The following is a 20,577-nucleotide window of genomic DNA, read 5'->3' as shown; positions in this document are numbered from 1 at the left end:
CATTGCTCTGTTCCTTTCCCTTCATGAGCTACCAAGTGGCTCCATTTCTTTCAAAATAAACTTTTCTACTTTCCTCAAAAAGTGTTGCAATGAAATAAAGCACAAAGCTGCATAATCTTCTGAGTGAGTTTTGGTTTTGTGTTCCTTTACCTGTGGGATGTGAGTCCAAAAACCCAACCTTTTAATGAAGACTTTGTAAGAACAGAAGAAGTGGTAATTAGAACAGTTTTCAAAGAAAAAAATATGATGATCAGCATAAAAACTGTGGATTACCTGAGAATTTCAGCAGAGTTACATATTGCTGCACTGACAAGAAAGTAAGGAATTCAATTATCTGTTCCATGACACTAACAGCCTGGAATATAGGGTAATTTTTCCTCTGAACTATATTTCATTAGAAGTATATTGCTTTTTGCAATTTTTATTCATTTCTCTCTCCAATCAAACTGAGATCTTTAACTTGATAAATTACCATTTTACGTGCTTCCTGCATTATTACTTTATGTTTTGTCTCTTTTCTTACAAAACCTAGAGGTAACCAAAAGCACTACTTGGACTGCAAATCAGTTCCATTTCTTGTGAAGGTTGTACTCTGTCCTGCAAATAAACTGCTACGAAAATAATAAACATCCAAACCAGAGACAGATATTTATTGCTTGAAGAATTTGCCTACAGATGATTCTGTTGCTATTACAGTGCGAAACAGCAGAAACAGAAAATTACTCAGTTCACATCTCTTGTGGTGCTTCTCAATAAATGGAACTATTAAAAAAAATCAGAAATTACTAAATCAAGACATAAAAGCAATTAAAAGATGGCAAGGTTAAGTGAAATTGCCCAAGTAAATACTGCACACGGAGCCCTAATTTGGTTTCCTGCTGTGCATGGGCTATAATTTAACTGTTACTACAGAAATGGCCCCTTCTGAGGATTTTAATGCCCATGATTTGCTTGGGATCAGCTCAGAGCTTTGTTAGGAGCCAAGGACATGCTGTCCCCATGCAGGAGTGGTCATACCACACACCCTGCCCACCCCACAGCCCCAGGCAGGGCTGGCAGCAGCTTCTGCTGGATTCACACATCCCCAGTTCTGGAATCCAGAGAGACATGGATAGATATATATATATATATATATTTATATATTTATATTTATATTTATATTTATATTTATATTTATCTTTATATTTATTATTTATATATATAATTCTTAAAATATTTTAATTTATATTTTTTATTTTTAAAATATTTTATATTATTCTTTCTTAGATCAGACACCCTAATCAAGAGTGTGAGGCCTATTTAAAGCCTGAGCACAGGTTTAAGTCAATACATTCTACCTTAAGTCAAACAATTCCCATTTGACAGAACTATTTTAACTGAGTGTCTCTATCAGTATCCAATCCTGCAGTCTCTGTTAAGGGTGTTATTGCATTTGCAGGGGGTGCCCCAATGAAGGCAGGAATGATGCATTTGACTTTATGTTTTTAGAAGGTTAATTTATTATTTTATTATACTGTATTATATTAAAGAATGCTATACTAACTATACTAAAGAATACAGAAAGGATACTTAATGAATGCTAAAAAAGATAATAATGAAAACTCATTACTCTCTTCAGAGTCCCAACTTGGCCATTACTGGCCAAAGAGTCAACTCCCAGCAAAATCCAATGGAGCAATCACCTGTGGGTAAACAATCTCCAAACACATTCCAGACAAACACAACACAAAAAAATCAAATAAAATAAGAATTGCTTTCCTTTCCTCTGAAGCCTCTTGGCTTCTTAAGAAAAAAATCTTAAGCAAAAAAAAAATTTTCAGAAAATTTAGAAACCACAGGGTGTTGTATTAACACATAAAAATACCAGGGGTCTGTGAAACCTGGATGATTTGGGCACCATCAGCAGAGCCCATGGTGGAGGAGAGGAAGGTCTCTTCAAAGATGCACACAACCTCTGAGGTCAAGGGGAGAGGCAGAGTGTTCCCTACCTGAGACCTTGCAGGGTACTGAGAATAGGAAGGACTCTTCCCCATCCAAAACCCAGCCAAGGAAGGGGTTGGAGAGAGGAAATATTCATGACCAGCTGTGAAGCTGGAAATACAGCTCCCAAGCTGAGCAGTCAGTGTGGTGCTGCTGAACCTTTCCCTCCTGTAGCTCCATTCCCATTTAAGCTCCCAGAAGATTCATAATGCTTTCCCTTGGAAAAATTGCTCTCTCATTTTGCCCCTTTGCTGAGGTCAGGGAGCTCATGCAGACCTGTGAGAGTGGTCTTTGATAGCAGCCAGCTGCAGCTCTGTCCTTTTATCTTATTGTGGTGTCCAAAGCAGCCTTCCACTGCTCCAGCCCTCCCTGCTTTCTGCTTTCTCTCTGCTCAGTGTCCTGCTCGTCCTCCAGGTTGCTCATCTATCTCCTCCCTCCTGCTGCTCTCCAGACAGGCTCATGGCTGGCATTCTCCCTCTTTCTGCCAAGTCCTGGCCTTCACTCCCTCTTCTGCCATCTGCTACAACTTCATTGTGAAATTTCGCATTGTTCAGAGCCACACACTGCTGGGTTTGGTTTGCAGCCTCAAAAGTCCCTCAGTTTGGGGGATGCCCCTCCCCATGAGACTTTGTGCCATTTTGGGACAGTCTTGCCCAGGCCTTCTCAGGCAGTTTGGCATTTTCTCAGTCACTTCTGCATCCTCATTTCCCTCACTTTTCCTTCCATGCACTGTGAAAAGCTGTACCCACCCAGGCAGGAGCTTTCTAAGCACCAGCCTGTCTTCTGCCTGCTGACCTTTTCTCTTCCCCTTGGAACAGTTATGCAATTACCTGCCTTAGCTCTGGAGACACATCTTTGCCACTACGTTTTGCTTTCAGTATTGATCTCTTGATTTTTAGTTTGGTTGCTTTGTCTTCTGCCCTGCTCCTGGGGGAGAGATTTCTGCTCAAACTGAGGTTTGCTACTGAAAGGTTTAAAACCTTTGCTGGCTGTGTGTATAAATTTGGTGTGCTGTATAACTTCTCTCTCAATGTAGACCAAATGCAGTGCCCTGTTACATTCAAGAGCCAGCCTGACCCTCCTGCCTCCCTGCCCTCACCTTCAGCATCACCACCCTGATGGGATCATGGGCACATCCCAGGGGCTCTTGGTGCCCTGGTTTGTAACAAACCCCTATGTGCACCCATTTTCTGCATGGCCCCATCAAAATCCATCCCTGCACCTAAGCAGCCTCTTCTACTCTGCTCTGGTAAAGTCTGTTTCCCAAAGTGCATTTTGCTCCAGGTACAGAGCTTGCTCCAACAAATCTCCCTGATCACTCCTTTCTGAACTTAAATCCCACTGCAAATCATGATCTACTACTTAAAATGCCTGGACATATGGATGAATCCTAATTATGGGGGGAAAATACGTGGACATACAAATAAGCAACATTATTCTTCATATAAATGACACCAAATGCACACAGTTTGATCCTTTGCCAAGCAGAAACTGAAAACTATAAACATGTAAATGTTCTAGCTTCTGTCCCTAAAAATACATTGATAAGAGAAGGGGAAAAATGTCTTTAAAAACACAACAAGGAAGCAATATAAATGAATTAATCTGTAGTTAGTGTAGTTTCTTCCAAAAGCACAGTGGGATATGACAATATATAACTTTATATGAATATGGAAATCAGATGCCTGGCTTATAAAAGAGCATGTTTGAGTAATGAACCCTTTGACATTTCTCAGCACTGCTCTGTTTGTTGTGGCCACTTTTGCTCTGGGGCTGCTCTCATGCCAGGCCAGGGTGCCCAGGAATATTGACAGACTCACGAGCTGCCATTAAGGCTTTGATGTGCAAGAATGCTTCTTTAATTACAGCAATAAAGAATGAAGTGGGTTCTGCTTTTAGAGTTGTTCTTAAGTGGGCCTGCAGCTCCTTGTGACAGCTTAAGACATATCAAAGTTAGCCGTAACAAAGAATACTAAATATTAATTAAACTTTCATCTTAATCCAATCCATCTGTCAGTTGTGAGGAAATAATTCTTGTAACTCTAAGATAGAAAAATTTATAATTCAGGATCAAAAGGAGGATAGTGTGATACTTCATTCACTCCCACCATAGGTGGGCACATGTAAATATCTGGTTGGGAATTTCCTCAGGAATATTGTGCTTGCTCAGCCCTGACCTTTTGGACTACCTCAAATCAAAGTTAGCCTTAAGAAGGAGTACTAAATATTAATTATATTTTCATCTTAATCCAATTCAACTGTCAATTGTGAGGAAATTCTTGTAACTCTAAGACAGAAAAATTCCTAATCCAGGATCAAAAGTAGCATAGCATTACACTTCATTCACTCCCACCATAGGTGGGCACATGTAAATATCTGGTTGGGAATTTCCTCAGGAATCTCGTGCTTGCTCAGCCCTGACCTTTTGGACTGCCTCATATCATAGTTAGCCTTAACAAAGAATACTAAATATTAATTTAATCCAATCCAACTGTCTATTGTGAGGAAATAATTCTTGTAACTTTAAGACAGAAAAATTTATAATTCAGGATCAAAAGGAGGACAGTGTGATACTTCATTCACTCCCACCATAGGTGGGCACATGTAAATAGCTGCTTGGGAATTGCCTCAGGAATGTCGTGCTTGCTCAGCCCTGACCTTTTGGACTGCCTCTTCAGGCCATCAGCCAGGCAGCTCCCCCAGACACGAATCAAGGCATGACTCAGACCTGTCACTTCTTTTCATCTCCCTTGCTCTCCAGCAGCTGCTGGAAGAATTAAATGGAGATAGCAGATGAGTGCAAATCTGCTGGCATCCCAGTCCCACCCAGCTGTGACACAAAGAGCAGAGCTGGCTGGTGCATCTGATGTGTTTGGGACACTCAGGGAGCCTGATGGATGGATCTGATGGATCTGATGTGTTTGGGACACTCAGGGAGCCTGATGGATGGATCTGATGGATCTGATGCTCTTTGGTGTTGCAGACATCTTTTTACGAAAAATCTTTTCTTTAGGATTTTTCCTCCTGAGAAGCTGAGAGGCCTCAGGAACAAAATGTAAACATTGATTATCTGCTGCTGTGGAATGCAACAGGTGCATCTGTGATTGGTCCATGTTGGATGTTTATAATTAATGGCCAATCACAGCCCAGCTGGCTCAGACAGAGAGCCAAGACAGAGCCTTTGTTATAATTCATTCCTTTTCTATTCTATTCTTAGCTAACCTTCTGATGAAATCCTTTCTTCTATTCTTTTAGTATAGTTTTAATGTAATATATATCATAAAATAACAAATCAAGCCTTCTGAAACATGGAGTCAGATCCTCATCTCTTCCCTCATCTGAAAACCCCTGTGAACACCGTCACACTTTGGGATGCTCAGGGAGCCTGACAGATGGATCTGATGGATCTGATGCTCTTTGGGACACTCAGGAAGCCTGTGTGCTGCAGGAGGGTGCCTGCAGTCCCTGAAAGCACAGCCAGGATGGGCAATGCTGCTCACAGCACCCAGAGAGGGCACTCGGGGATGGCTTCTCTACTGCCCAGTGATGCTGGACCAAGGAAATTTTTATGGGAGAGGCAACAGTTTATTTTACCACTTTCATTTCTGTCAAGATTACTAAAGGTCTCTGCTACAGTACTGTCAAAAATCATTTTTTGCCTGGTTGCTTTAGGAACAGGGAGAATTTCCTGAGCAATCTTCTTGTCCTTGCCTAAATGCCCACAAGCAAAGTACGTGAAAGACACGCTGCAAGTCATGAGTTAAAGTGAAGACCAAGGTTTCCTGTGGTATCAATATTCAACCCACCTTCACATGGACCCCTGGGGGCTGCCCATTTGCTGAGGGCTTAATTTCTGTCAGAAAATCAGGATTGTCTCTGAGCAGCATCTCTGAGATGAGCTGGACTGTGCAGGCCAGGCTGTGTGCTCAGAGTGCCAAGCATCACTGTTGAACACAGACTGCTTGGGGCCAGAGCTCTGAGGAAAAGATAAAAACTGGGGTGAAAATGGCAAAAAGGAGCCTGAGTCTGGGGTGGAGAGAACACAAACTTCACAGCTGGGTGACACAGTCTGGGGAAATATGGACAGCATTTCCATCCCAGCCCTCTTCTCCAAATATAAAAATAAAACCTGTTAAGTGACTGAGGTAAAGAGAAACTTCCCATTTTGCTGGGCAGAGCAGAGACAGGGGAGGTGCATTGGGGGCACACCAATAATTCATATTTACCCTGGAAAGAGAGCAAGAGAAAGATGAGCTATGCAGAGCTCTATGACAAGGGAGGAAAATTCCAACCAGAAAAGGAGATTTTGAGCCATTTGCAAGACAAATGAATTGAACAAGTGAATGCTGTGGCTCTGTGGTGCTGAGGAAAAGCAAAGAGGAGGGGTCCAGTCCAAAGTGGCAGGAGGGGCTGGGAAATCCAGTCCAGTGACAGCTGAAAAGGACAAAATAAACACATGAGGAAGCCCAGCAGGAGAGAGCTGCAAGAAATGAAAATTTAAATAAAACTACTGGGGTTTTAAAATGTTGATTTAAATCCAGGATATTATCCCATGCATTTGACATTGCTGGTTCGAATAAACACCCAGACTGAGCTCACCATGTCCCCATCAGCACCAGAGGACCCAAAAGTAGGGCTTCCTCTCACTTTAGTGAATGGTGCCTCTGTTTTCCACTAGTGAAAAACAGAGCCTGATTGAAAGATTCCTTTTGCAAAAGCTATCATTATTTTAAATCCTCCCGGCCAAATTGTTTTTGTACACAGTAAACACTGAGTAATAACAATTTACACTGATCCTATAAGAAATACTAAAGGAAAATGGGTTACTATAACCTGGGAAGGTAATTTTTCTCACAACATCAGAGAAAAGTTATTACTGCAAAAAGGTTTTTAAAGATTCTTGTAACCACAACCTGAAAACTGCATCTCTGTAGCATTCAAACCCTTCTAAGTTATCATCAAAGATAATACCACATAAATACTACTTAATCCAGGCATCTGAACTGCCTTCTGCAACATATGCATGATCTTTCCATTTTTATACACAACAAATCTGATAAACAGAGATTATATAAAGAGAAGTCATTGGAGTACTACAGCATGAGCATAGCACAGAATAGTTTCCTTCTTCTCAAGTAATCCTAACAATGAAAAAAAAACCTGGTTTCCTTTAGGAAAAAGAAAATTATTCTTATTAAAAGATTCTCTGACTGAGCCACCTTTACTTTCTGTTCGGTTTTTTAAAATGCTTAAGATTCTAAAAGCTCTGTATCACAAAACAAACCAAATTTCTGCTTTATTTTGTGGTTGTTTTTTTATTTACTGCCACCATGTCACCATGTCAGTTCTCAACAGCTCTGCCAATCTGAAAAACAAGAATGAAGAAGATAAGGAGGAACAGAAATAGAAATATCTGTTAGGATTAGGAGCAAAAACAAAATGTAAGAAGTATTTAGGACAAAATTATCCCAGAAAACAAAAGTCTTGGATGCCCACCCCTCAGGGAGATGGGCACAGGGAGAAGCAGAGTGTGCAGATGTTGGTGCTGCAGGCCAGCAAACACAATTCACAGGGCAACAGATAGAGAGAATTTGTGAGAAAAGAGCTGTAAAGACCTATATTCACACTTGGAGAAGTGTGATGATTCAGATGCTGGCAGCCACTTGAAAGACAGTCCTGAAGAACAGCACCAGCTTTCTTGTGAAGGCTTTCTGTCAAAGTTTCAAGTGCTTTGTTTATTCCTCTTAGCAAGTGGATAACCCTGAGAAATACAGGAGCACCACAAATGCATCCCTGAGTAACTGTCCTAAACACAAAAATAATTGAAATAATAATCCTGTGGTCCTCTGAATAGCTATCACCTCCATTTCTTGCCTGCAATTAAAACCAAGGAAATAATGCTGGTTATTTGGCTGCAAGGGGTGGGACAGGGAGAGGTGCTCTGCAAGTCCAACAGGACAAGGAGAGGCATTCTGATAGTGCAGAGCACAGGGAAAACCTGGCACTGAGGAGGTGGCATCACCAGGCACAGGCAGGAGTGGGCAAGGCAAAGCCTCTTGGGTGCAAAGTTATTTCGCCAAACTTGCAGAGCTGCCATCACAACTGCTCTCACAGAGCCCTGTGAGTTTGCTCACAAAATTTTTCTATTACCTTTCTGATGTATTTATAACAAAAGATGACCAAAGCCAAGTGAGTGTAGAAACAGTGGGAAATGTCATCAACAAGTGGGCTCAGACATTTGGGACAGGCACCAGAAAGAGCCATGAGCTCTGTGAGGGGCATCAGGAAGGCAGGAACAGGTGAGACATTAAGGAGAAACTCCAATTCATCCTCCCTGGCTTTCTCAAGGAGCTGGAGGAGCTGCCCCTGTGTCCTGTCAGCAAAGCACAGCAGCAGCTCTGTCTGTGGGTCTGTGGGCATTGTCCTGTCTGTCAGTGTGAGCCTGCTTGGCTACGTGGATATTTCCAGGATATTGGGTATTTCCAATAGTGGATATTTCCAGGGAAAGCCACTGCTGGGCTGCTCTGAGAGGCCCCTGCAAGGAGTCCAAACTGGGCTGGAAGGAAACCCCACTCAGAAGGCACCAACAGCTTCTTCACCACAGAAAAATGTGTTCATCCACCAAGGGACACAACTTATTGTGTGACAAGTGTGGCCACCCCAGTGCTGGACACAGGGGTTCAAGGGTTGTGCCTCCACCAGCCCCAGGTGCTCTGCTCCTCAGGGCACTCAGCAGAAAGCTCTGAGCAATGTGCAGGAGGGTCAGAAACTCTACGAGCCAGCTGGACATCGTGACAGGACCATGCACTTCTATTTGGAAATGGGATATTGAGTATTAACTGCTCCCTGCTCTCAGCATTGCCATCTGGTAAATAAAGCCCAGGGTTTGCTCTAATTAGCTCTGTCCGTCTGCACAAAGCAGGACCTACAAAATTTCCTCCAGATCCACTTCAACCAAAACATCTGCACGAGCTGGGTCTGGGAATGAAAGCCTGGGCAAGGGGCTTTGCTTGATATTATGAAAGATAATTTGAAAGTGTGTGATGTGGGTTTTACACATCACTCACTTTCAAACCTAAATTCCCTGGGGGCTGCCAGAGCAAAGCCTCTGAAGAAAGAGATTTGCACCAATATTCTGAAAGCAGAATCAAGCCCTGGATTTACTCCTCTCTAGCTCGGAGCAGAAAAGCTAAAGTACCACTCCATCCCTCCTCCTCCTCCTCCTGGACGAATCTCTACCTCGGGGTCCACGAAAAATGCCTTTCGCAGCTCCACATAATAACAACATTAATAACAACAACACTAATTCTTGTCGGGACTGAGCCGTGACGCCTCCCGCAGGCCGGCCGCGCTGCAGTGGGCTCGGAGCGGCGCCGGGCACGGCGGTGGCGGCGGGTGGCAGCGGGTGGCAGCGAGTGGCAGCTGTCCCTGCCCGCTCCTGCCCATCCTCCGGGAGCAGGGCACGGCGAGCCCAGCAGCCTGCAGGTGTCTCCCGGCGGAGGAGGCTGCGGAGCCCCTCGGGAGGATGGTGTGCGGCGGCCGAGCAGATGCTCACTCGCCTGTGGGGCTCCTCGGCAGGCAGAGCCGCTCCGCTGCCCTCAGCGCGCTGAAGCTCCGCGGCTGCGAGGGACCGGCCCCGCTGCCGCGCCGGCAGCTGCTGCTCTAACCAACAAAGGCAGGGCTTCGAGTCAAGGGGGAAGAATGGGAGTCTGGCTGCAGAGCTTCCTTCGCCGCTTCAGCAGCAGATTGGAAGAAGCTGAGAGTTTTGATGCCTGGACAACTGGATTCTGAATCGTGAGAGGCTTTGAAACCCACCCCCCCCTCTCCCAAATAAAACAAACCCCTTTGACTTCTTCTCTCAGCAGGAGGGGGAGGGAGGGCGGATTTACCATGAAGACAAATCGAAGATGCAGAGCCCTGCTAGCAGTGAGTCTGAATCTGATGGCTCTCCTCTTCTCTACAACAGCTTTTATCACGACCCACTGGTGTGAGGGCACACAGAGGGTCCCCAAGCCGAGCTGTGGGAAAGAGAAGAAGACAAACTGCCTCAACTACGGCGGGAATGAGACTGCAAATGAGACGAACCAGAATGTGGTTCATTACAGCTGGGAGACGGGAGATGACCGCTTCCTTTTCAGGTATTTCCACACTGGGATCTGGTACTCCTGTGAGGAAAATATCAATGCTGCTGGTAAGTGTAAAACAACTTCCTCCCTCCTGCGATGCTTTGCGTCCACCTCGGCGCGATAAGCGACCGGCGAGGATAGACGAGCTCTACCTTAGAGCAGAGAGAGGCAGGGGTTTAACAGTTCTTTGTGGGAAAGCAACCTGTTTCCTGCGGGAGCAGGGGTTCGCGTGTTTACCTGCTGGCTGCTGCAGGTTTGAGCTCTCCAGCCGAGCCCCGGAGCAGCGGCGGCGGTGCCGCCGGGCGGGCACTGCAGCCGCGGGCGGGCAGCGCTCCGAGCGCACGGCGCTGCTCCGGCACACATCCCACAGCAATCCCGCCAGGACAGCGGGGCGAGGGCACCGAGAGCACAAACATCACGGGTTTTACCCGCTTTTGCCTGTTTTGTGCTCTCCCTGAAGTGAATGACCGCCCGCCAGCCCTCCCTGGGGTGTGTGGTTATCGAGCAGAGAGATGCAGTTAAAGGGCTCAACCGGGCACAAGACAGCTCATTTCTGTTCCCTGCTCAGCGATTTACTTGCTGGGAAGCGCTCAGAAAGACATCTCTCCAGCTTATCAGTGCATTCATTTCCTCTGCTGTAGCCTGGCACTTGCCGAGGAATAAAACACTGGAGGGTGGATGGCAGGCAGCTGCCCTGGGACCGGGTTGAGTCTCAGCAGATGCAAACTGACAGCCCCTGCTCCCAGAGCTGTCTGCTGGAGCTAGCATCCACACTCTGCTTTTGAAAGAGCTCTTTTCTAGATTATGTGACTGAAAAATAAAGTTTACAGATGTGACTCAGTAGGAGATGATGGGTTGTGGACACTTGTTCCTCACTGGGCTGTTCCCATCCCATCCCGTCCTGCCACTGCCCTGGGAGTAGAGCAGGGAGTTGTCCTTCTCTGCTGGGAGAGAGGAACAGCTAACCATGGATGTGTTATGCCTCTGAGAACACAACCCCTCTGGTAATGGGAAATTTGGGGTAGAATTCTGGTAAAATTGATGAAATTCTCTGTGAGAATGTACCATTAAATGGGGCAAACCTGGGGAAGTGCTCTCAGCCTGCTTCATCCCAAGGGGTTGTGTGTTCTCCCTGGTGTTTTTGAGGAGAGTACTTGCAGAATTAGTTCCTTATTAAAACTCAATTTAATGCTAAAAAAGGAAAGTTCATGAACTCCAGCCTTGGGACTGCAACGGCTCCAGGCTGAAATGAGAGCACCAAAGCAACACTCTTGATGTTGGAAAGAAAAACACAGGGAAAAAAGCTGATTTGTCTTACTGATTTGGGAATCAGCTTAGGCCACAGCAGCCTGAGTGAGCAGCCTAAGACTCTCTGGCTTTTTGAGCATCTTAGCTGGGGTGGCATGATCAAGGATGCCCATATTTCTGGCACATACTGAAATACTTCCAAGTCCAGATTTATGTGTGAGATAAGTTGTAACTGTGTGACTCTAGCCCACTCAGAAAAGTGAGTTATCTGTGGGAGAAGAGAAACACAGAGATCTATTCTGTACTGGGTAAACAAAGCTGTGCTGTAGTGGGTGATTTCAGGAGAGAGCTGGAAGCCAGCTTTAAAAAGTTATGGTGAAAGCAGGAGAGAAGGGTTTGCTTCTGCCTCCCCACACCCCCACAGCAGCTCAGTGAGTGTTTCCTCTTATCTGAAACTCCTCAGTTATCAGACTAGGAATGACCAACCTTTGGAAATAACCCAGGCAGGTACAGGGATACACTGGCTTAGACAGACAGCTGCCTCTTTCAGATTTACCATATCTTCTCCTGGGAAGGACAGGAACAATGTAATGGACATGGGTCTAAATTTGTCCCTAATAGTGCCAACATAAAATACCCGACAGCTCTTCACTCTGACTGATGGCTTTGGAATGCCAGACTGTCAGAGTGTTGTCATGGCCTCTTGCAGCCTCACTGATGATCATTTATCTGAGCTGCAGGGCCCTGAGGGCTGTGCTTACACAGACAGCCCCACTCCAGCTCCCTGTGAGGAATCCACCCCAGGGGCTCATCCTGTGAGGAATCCACCCCACAGGTTCATCCTGTGAGGAATCCACTCCAAAAGGCTCATCCTGTGAGGAATCCACCCCACACGCTCATCCCCACCCTCAGCACACCTGCTGAGCCCAGTCCTGCAGGCATCACAAGTCACAGGGTCATGGGTGTGTGTTAAATAGCATTTTATTAATACTGTTAAATAGTGGCGTATCAATTAGCCCAAGTCCCCAGCTCAGATGCACACTGTCAATAGCATCTTCCTTAAAGCTCTACCAGCAGCACTCTGAAGTGACTGCAGCAGCAGCCTTGCTCCAAGTCCCTTCCCCAGTCACTCCCAGGCTCCCACTCTGTCAGCAGAACATATGGCCAGAGCCCATGGTCAGCACCATTCCCACAGCTCCTATCCCATCCCATCCCATCCCATCCCATCCCATCCCATCCCATCCCGATCCCTCCCTGACTCACTGATGTCTGAATTTAGGCAATGTGAGAGGAGACCTCATCACAGTCTGTAACTGCCTCATGAGGGGAAGAGGAGGGTCAGGCACTGGTCTCTTCTGTTGTGACCAGTGACAGCATCCAAGGATCCTCAAGTTGTGTCAGGGCAGGACTAGGTTGGATATTGGGAAAAGGTTCTTTCCCCAGAGGGTGTTTGGTCGCTGAACAGGCTGCCCAGGGTACTGGTCCCAGCACTGAGGCTGCCAGAGCTCCAGGAGTGTCTGCACAGCCCCCTCAGGCACAGGGTGGGATTGCTGGGGTGTCTGTGCTGATTTGATGATCCCTGTGGGTTCCATCCCTCTGTGATTCTGTGCTGGATCCCTCCGGGCACAGGTGAATGCCAGGAACTCTCTGTGTGCTCTGTGTGATCGTGGCACTGCCAAAACTCTCCAGAGCCTCCAAACCTCCGCACCAATGAGTCACATTCTTCCTCCAGCCACCAGGCTTTTGATTTCTCTCTCCTCCAGCCGCACTGCCAAAACTTTCTGCTCCCTGCACTGGTGCAGCTGCAACACAGCAGCTCTTGTAGTGCCAACAGGAGCAGCTCCTAGCAGGCTGATGGAGCAGCATTCCAGGCTCCCAGTTGGCTGGAGGAGCTGGGACTCAGTCACACCTTAAAATGACATTTAGGCAGCAAGCAAACACATTTTTGAGTGTCTTCTCCTTGCCCCTGTTTATCTGCAAGGTGCATTTAGATTCCAGAGGCTGAGGTGCAAGCAGCATGCCATCCACTTTGTGCAGAGCCCAGTGGAGCGTGCCTGCCTCTTGGTGCCAGTTTCTGCTTTCCACTGACAGCTCTAACAGAGATTGAATGCTGTGATTATTTCTGAAATAATTTGTGAATCTAGAGTTTATTTTTATCCAGCATGTCTAGGACACCTCAAGAATTCAAAAAGCATTTAGTACCTGAGAAATGTAATTGTGAATCCCCTCTGGGAAAAGAGGGACTGGAGCACTTCTATTTCATTGCTGGGGGAGTCCTGTAATTATTTAGCACAATTTCTGGCTCAAAAATGTGCTGAATCCCAGTCTAACAGAAAGAGGTTCTCCCTTTCAGAGTGGGTTCAGTGCTTTGGGTGCCACAGAGGTGGAGGTGCCTTCTGTAGGAGCAACACACCCAACCTCAGAGGGGGATGAGGATAAAGCTCTGCAGACTGAGCTGCTCATGGTCTGCCCTCCAGCCTGCACCTGGGGCTCCTCCTGGGCTGTGAACTCCTTGGCCAGGGCCAGCTGCCTCAGAGCCAAGCTCACCAGCATTTATTTTTTTTTAAATGTGGCTTTGGGCACGTATCTTGTTGCACATACACGGTCTGTGCTTGGGCACCTCACAAGGCACCACAACAGTGCTGCACTGCCAGCAGCAGTGGTGAACCTGCTGTGGATTCCATGACTCAAGAACACGCACGCCATGAAAAAATTAGCACATTAAGTAGGCAAGGTGGCATATCAAATTCTAAAGGGGAGTTTGAGAGTAGGAAGTAGCTTGAGTTGCTGGGAAGCAATGAGCAGTCAGCCAGTTTTGCTCAATTGTGTGTTTGCTTTGATGTTAATAGAAAAACCCATGAACTCAGACCTTGCTTTAGTTGCCAGTGAACAGACAAGCTCAGTATTAACATCCACAGCCAGAGGGGAAGAGCAGCTGCCCAGCTGCCTTTTAGCAGTACTGTCCCATTAAATAAACAAGGATGCTCCCCATGCTCCCCAGAAATCAGGAGAGCAGGAATGGGTATGCATGACTTATTTTGTGGGTCTGGATTGAATTTTTTGGAGAGCAAGGGCCTGTAGCCCTTTGTGTGCTCTATACCACCTATTACTCCTGAAGGAGGAAATGGGAGAGTGGAATTTAGATTGGATGTAAATATCAAAATGGATCAGAGGTGTGGGCTCTGAATGTGCCTTGAGGAGAAGCCAGAGAGGGAGAGGGGTTTCTCCTGCAGAAATGAATAAAAATCAGAAGTTGCCCCAGCCTTTCCCAGCTGCAGAGTGAGGTTTCTCCTGCAGAAATGAGTAAATCTGTGCCATAAACACCAGAAGCTGCAAGTTTCCCCAGCCTTTCCCAGCAGCAGAGTTGGATTTCTCCTGCAGAAATGAATAAATCAGTACCATAAACACCAGAAGTTGCCCCAGCCTTTCCCAGCTGCAGAGTGGGGTTCCTTCTGCAGAAATGAGTAAAAACCAGAAGTTGTCCTAGTCTATCCCAGCAGCAGAGAGGGGTTTCTCCTGCAGAAATGAGTAAATCTGTGCCATAAACACCAGAAGTTGCAAGTTGCCCCAGCCTTTCCCAGCTGCAGAAAGGGATTTCTCCTGCAGAAATGAGCAAATCTGTGCCATAAACACCAGAAGTTGCCCCAGCCTTTGCCAGCTGCAGGGTATTTCTGCAGCACCTCTGTCCCCCGCCCCTGTGATAATCACGCATCACAGTGATTCACCACAGGTGGCTGCCCAGAGAGGGGCTGGGCACAAGTACCTTGTGAGTATATAATTAAATGCAAGAGGACTTGGGAATTCTTGCTGGATTATGAGAAATACAATATAATTGGCATGACTGAAACCTGGCAGGTTTATTCGCATGACTGGAATGTAAAAATTGCTGGTTCTAAATTGTTAGGAAGGAAAGAGTGGTAAAAGGAATGGAGGAGGTAGAGCTCTGTATTAAAAATAAAATTTCCAGTGCTAGAGGAACTGAACCCAGGGGGCTAGGATAATCTCCATCTGAGGATGTTGAAATAATTGGTACATGAAAATGCAGGGTTGGAAGAATCTGTACATCACTACTTTAAAGAAAAGTGGAAAAAAATTGTGCAGGCCACTTGACCCAGGGATTTTAGGAGAGTTTTCTGAGAAAGCACTCATTTCATGGCCACAAATAGGTTTTATCAAAGGTATGGGTTTATTAAAGATAAATCATTTACCAAGATGAATCACTTCTCAGACAAGGGTAATGGATTAGACCCAATCTCTGTGGATTTGCAAAAAAATATTTGGTGAAATGTCCAGTGAAAATTCTTTCCGGAAGAGCTGCAGAGAGTGGGGAGGATGGTGAGAACAGAGGGAGAGGCAGGCAGGCTCCACAGTGAACAGCCTGAGCTCCAGGCTGGACAGAATGCCCAGGGCAGAGATGTCCCATTGGTGGGGATCGAGTGACAGTGACAGAGCTCAGACAACACACACCATTGCCTGCTTCCATGATTCCAGAACAAAAAAGCATAACAGACAAAAATAAGTACTCCTTCCTGCAGAGCTCCCTGCCAGGGAATGCTGAGAAGGCCAAAACTGGGAATTGCATGGATCCAGAGAGCAAACCTCCATTCCTGTCAGTGACAGGATGATTTTAGAGCAATCCCCAAACTGCTGCTGCAGTTCTGGTGTGACAAGGGGAGCACAGGAGCAGAATCATCCTGTGCCCACCTCTTTGTTCTTCCCTAAATATCTGCCACTGGCTTCCCTAAATACCTGTCATTGCAGACAACACAAAGACAGTGGAGCAGAGAGACCTTCTGCATCAACCTGTGTTGCAGATTCAGTTTATTGATTATCATTGGGATAAATAGATTGTAAACTGACTAAAGGACAGTCTTACAAGGAGACTGTGGCAAGTAATACAAAAGGGAGAACTATCCCAATGGAGACCAGATGTTTCTAGCTGTCCTCAAATTTGCTTTTGGGACTGATTCTGTTATTGCTGGGATTAGAAATCTAGGGGGAAAAGGGAGCTAAGGATACAATTTGTGTCACCTAAAGAAATAAAGGTGAGATGAATCCTGCAGCCAGCCCGTGGCCATCAGCAAATGTCTGTGCCCAGACTGATCAGCATCCTCACTGCACTCCTTGGGAGGTTACACTGCTCCTCCTGTGGGATCAGCTGAGCCCTGGGATTATGTGTTTGCCTCACTGGCCCAAAGGGAATCAGTCTAAGACCTTGCAATTCCCAACACAGAAGTTTTAATTTGGAGAGAATAATCCTGCTTTGACTGCGCCTCTTACGTACATGCCACACAAAATCTGGGAATATTGGCATTACAGAGGAGAGATTTTTTCTGCATAACTGAAAATGTGAGCTGGCCTGATAGAGTTGTAAGAGCAGCATTACATTTTAAAGAAGGTTAAAAGCACCAGATGCCAAGGCCTAAAGCTCTGTGAGGTCACAGGTAGGTGCCAATTGCAGGGGGAGGATAAGAACCAAGTTGCGGGGCAGTGCTTGTCTGTGGGGAGCATAAAAAAGAGATTATTCTAGGGAAAAATCAGCACCACAGGCAACATCAGTGTGTTTTGTAAATGCCATGGTGCTTGGGTAGGGTAAGAAAAGGGGAAGGTGAAATAGGTGCAATGGGATTTCCAAGGTAGTTAAGGAGAAGAGAAACTCCTTCAAGAAAAGAAAGCTGAGGTTCTGTAGTGTACCAGGCTGAAGAGCTAGAGGGGATGTAGTGATACCGTACACATGTATGGATAAAGAAAATAAAATTACCAAAATAATTCATAATTGAGGGGAAAAAAGTGTCAATTCAAGGACAGATTCCTGCAGAGTGTGCCTGGACCTCACCTCCACAGAGGGCAGTGTGAGCAAAGGAAACCCAGGGGCTGAAATGGAGCCTTCCAAAGTGCCAGGAAGAGCTGCAGGAGAGAAGAGGAGTGTTTCTGGCATGAGGAAGGCTTGGAGTGAGTCCTGCATAGCTGATGTGTTGATGTTTTAGGAGGTGCCTGTTCTGTGACATCCCTGCCCCAGGGGACTGCTGGGCGCTAGTGGGAGCCAAGGCAAAAATAGCTGCTGACTGGGTGCCCATCACGTTTTCTGGAGGTTTTAATCTAATCTAAAGCAGCAGAAACTGGCTCCAGGTGGAGGCAGTGTGAGAGGAGGCTGCTCTGCCACTGCTGACATTATTCCAGCTGCTCAGGAGATAATTGGTATGGCTGCTCATGCACTGAACATTAAACTGATGATCTAATTTGGGATCAGAAGGGAAATCTCCCTCAGGCTAGATATCAGGGAGAGTAACAAATTTTTGCCTTCCTTAACAGCCTGGGAAGGATCCATTGCAGAAAAGCACTTGTGAACTCCTCCAAACAAATCCCTGGTATTTTGCTTTCAGGATGAGATAGGTCTGGCCATAGGAATTTACAGATTTATTCGTGTTCCTCACGAGAACTCTTGCTCCCTTCCCGTGGTACATGATAGCTGTGATTTCTGTGCTGGTGATTGCTTTATTGCAGACATTCAGATTTTTATAGCATGTTGGGGATATTTTGTGTCTGCGGTGCTCTGGGAGTTTTGGATTTTAGGTCCTCCTGATCCTGCTGGGCAGACTAGCTGTGTGAACATCCATCATCCATAAAACATGGACATAAAGTCCCTGCAGGCTGAGCCTCGTAACAGAGCAAAGGAAGGGACCAGGCAGCTAACTACTCCTTATTAGATGTGTTACTGTTCCTCATGTGTTTGGATGTGCCTGTTCTCAGCCATTTAACCCAGTAGCCTTAAAGGAAACACCTGAGGAGTTCTGGTGGCTCCTTGTAAATGGGATAAACTTCAAAGTGCTGGAAGATTAACACACAGGTCCCAGATTTCAAAGGGAACTGAGATGCCTTACCCCAGTGTCAGTGCAAAATACGAACAGATGCTTTCAGGGGTGAGGAAATGTATAAGGGATGGAAGATCAATGACTGTGGTACCCCTGTGGGTTTTAAATTACACCAGATTCAATCCTGATGTTAAAACTTTCCTTATGTGGGGTTAGGAGAGCTGGCTGACTGGCAGATCTCACAATTGGGATGTGCAGTTTGTTGTGATTTAACAGCTGATAATTGAGTGCTGCTCAGCCCCTCACTCACTCCTGCCCCAGAGGGCTGGGGAGGAGAGCCAGAGAAAGGCAACACCAGTGGGTTGAGATGAGAACAGCTAAATAAATAAAATGCGACAACAAGAAGTAATAAAATAAAATATTAAAAACTATATATATATTTAAATATATATATATAAATAGAGAAAAGGGGAGAGAAAGGACTAAAACCCCCCAAAAAGTGTTGCACAGTGCACCTGCTCACTGCTGCCCAGCCCAAAGCAGTGATAGCAGCTCCCAGCAAAACTCTGCCCAATTTACACAGTGAGCATCACATTCTAAGGTCTGGAATATCCCCCTGCCCAGCTCAGGTCAGCTGTCCTGGCCATGCCCCCTCCTGCTTTTTGTGCAGCTCCTGAGTGGCAGAGCATGAGGCACTGCAAAGCCCGTGATCTGGGCAAGCCCTGCCCAGCAGCACCCAAAGCACCTCTGTGTTATCAGCACTGTTCTCATCCTAAACCAACACTCAGCCCTGTGCCTGCTCCAGGAACCAAACTGACTCTGTGCCTGCTGGAACCAGGATGGCAGGGAATGGGGCAGCTGAAACCAGGACCCTCTGATGTTACAAATTGGTGTGACATCAGTGTTCTAGCTGCTGAAACAAAAGGCAGCATCAGCCTTTGCTGATGTAGGTTAGGAGGGATTACAAAAGCCAGTGAGCAATAAGAAGCAGGTGTAATTACTGTGGAATGACATGGCATGTTTCTGCATGTTTCCACTTGCCTGTTTTCCACCTTCCATTTGGCTAGAAAAAGGACTCAAACCATGCTCACAATGTGGAAAATCAGTTAGGTAGAGACATTTCACCATGCTTAGACTCACTAAGTTTGGAGAGACCAAAAAACCTCATCATTCAGCACTATTTCACTGTGCATCTCCCAGGCAGACAAAAAACACTAATGAGAAGTTTGTTTCAAATTTATTGGGCACACGCTTGGGAATATGGTTCACAAGAGGAAATGCAAGCACAACTTTTTTTCACTTGATTTCCAAAACTGAATATTCATTTCCAGTGTGCTGCAGTTCACTTCCTGTAAAAGTCATGGAGAAAAGGTTGAAGTTACCTGTTTCCATACCCCAAGCCAGGGGTTCCTGCCTGGAAAAACAGGAAATCCCAATCCAAAGAGCAGCCAGGGCAGGCACAGGAGGATGGGAGAAGGAAAGACTTCATACAGTGAGGGACAGACAGCAGCTACATCTCTGTGAAGAGCATTGAGGTTTGTCTTTCCCAGCTTTCTGGGTGTCTCAGGGATCCTGGACTGCCAATATCTACTTTACTTTGGCATATTTACATTGGCTCAGGGTCAGCGCAATGTGTCACCCCTGGGATGAGCAGGTGAAACCCTCCCCTTCCCATTGTACAGCTTCAAAAGCTTAAATCAACTCAGAGCTCCTTGATTTAATGAAGTCAGCTCTAATTTGACACCAAAATCATTGAAAACCTCTCTCAGCACTGCTGTTCCCCCGATTTTCACAATCACTTGGAAACCCAACCTCCTTCCCAGCTCTCCAAATGATGGATGTGTGTACACATCCTCCAGGTCTTACCAAGATAATCAGCTGAATCTTGTGACTTGGCTGGCTTTCAATTAGACATGATTTGAGAGCAGCCCGTGGAGATGTTTGCTTTGAGATGCTGGGGAAGATTTTTCACATCAGGGAAGAGTTGCAGCCTGGAACAAGCAGTTGCCATGGCACAGTCCCAGCTCTGCCCACACTCCCTGCCCTGCACAGCCCTTCCCTGCTCCAACCCCCCAGGAGGGAACCCCACCGTGGGAATGGGACCTCTGGGGTAAAATTAGCAGCATTCCTTCAGGAATGTGCAAAATGAGGAGAAGCGCACCGCGCCTGAAATGGAAAAGTGGGAAGCTCTGCATTTTCCCACTTGGAGACGTAGGAAGTTGGAAGGGGTTGGGTTTTGCTGAAGGAGAACAGCAGCACAACATTCAGGTTTAAAAGCAATCCCAAAGGCAGTACAGGCTGTGAGTAATCCCTGAGAAATTGGGCAAATTCTCAAGATATTTAGAGGTAGAAGAAATGTTGATGGGCTCCAGCGATGAGTGGCAGCTGTCAGAGGAAGAGAAAATAATTAT

The 20,577-nt window shown here is 46.1% G+C and overlaps 1 protein-coding gene across 3 annotated transcripts in view; it reads left to right on the top strand.

Annotated features, from left to right (window-relative positions):
- Positions 1-9,349: 9,349 nt before the first annotated feature.
- GSG1L (GSG1 like) overlaps positions 9,350-20,577 on the top strand; it is a 55,688-nt gene continuing 44,460 nt past the window's right edge. For 2 of the 3 annotated variants that reach the window (XR_008482806.1, XM_054270860.1), the window contains exon 1: positions 9,350-10,171. Coding sequence is in view for 2 of the 3 variants with exons in the window: in XM_054270860.1 (XP_054126835.1) it covers positions 9,871-10,171 (301 nt within the window). In the remaining variant the exon portion in view is untranslated. The remainder of the gene's footprint in view (positions 10,172-20,577) is intronic. The other variant, XM_054270859.1, reaches the window with a different exon arrangement.

This window comes from Melozone crissalis, unplaced genomic scaffold (assembly GCF_028551555.1).
Source record: "Melozone crissalis strain CALT ecotype California unplaced genomic scaffold, PUWL_Pcris_2 ptg000012l_1, whole genome shotgun sequence".
In the NCBI taxonomy this organism is placed as follows: domain Eukaryota; kingdom Metazoa; phylum Chordata; class Aves; order Passeriformes; family Passerellidae; genus Melozone; species Melozone crissalis.
The sequence above is the reverse complement of the archived record's forward strand: the minus strand, read 5'-3'. Positions and strand labels throughout refer to the sequence as shown.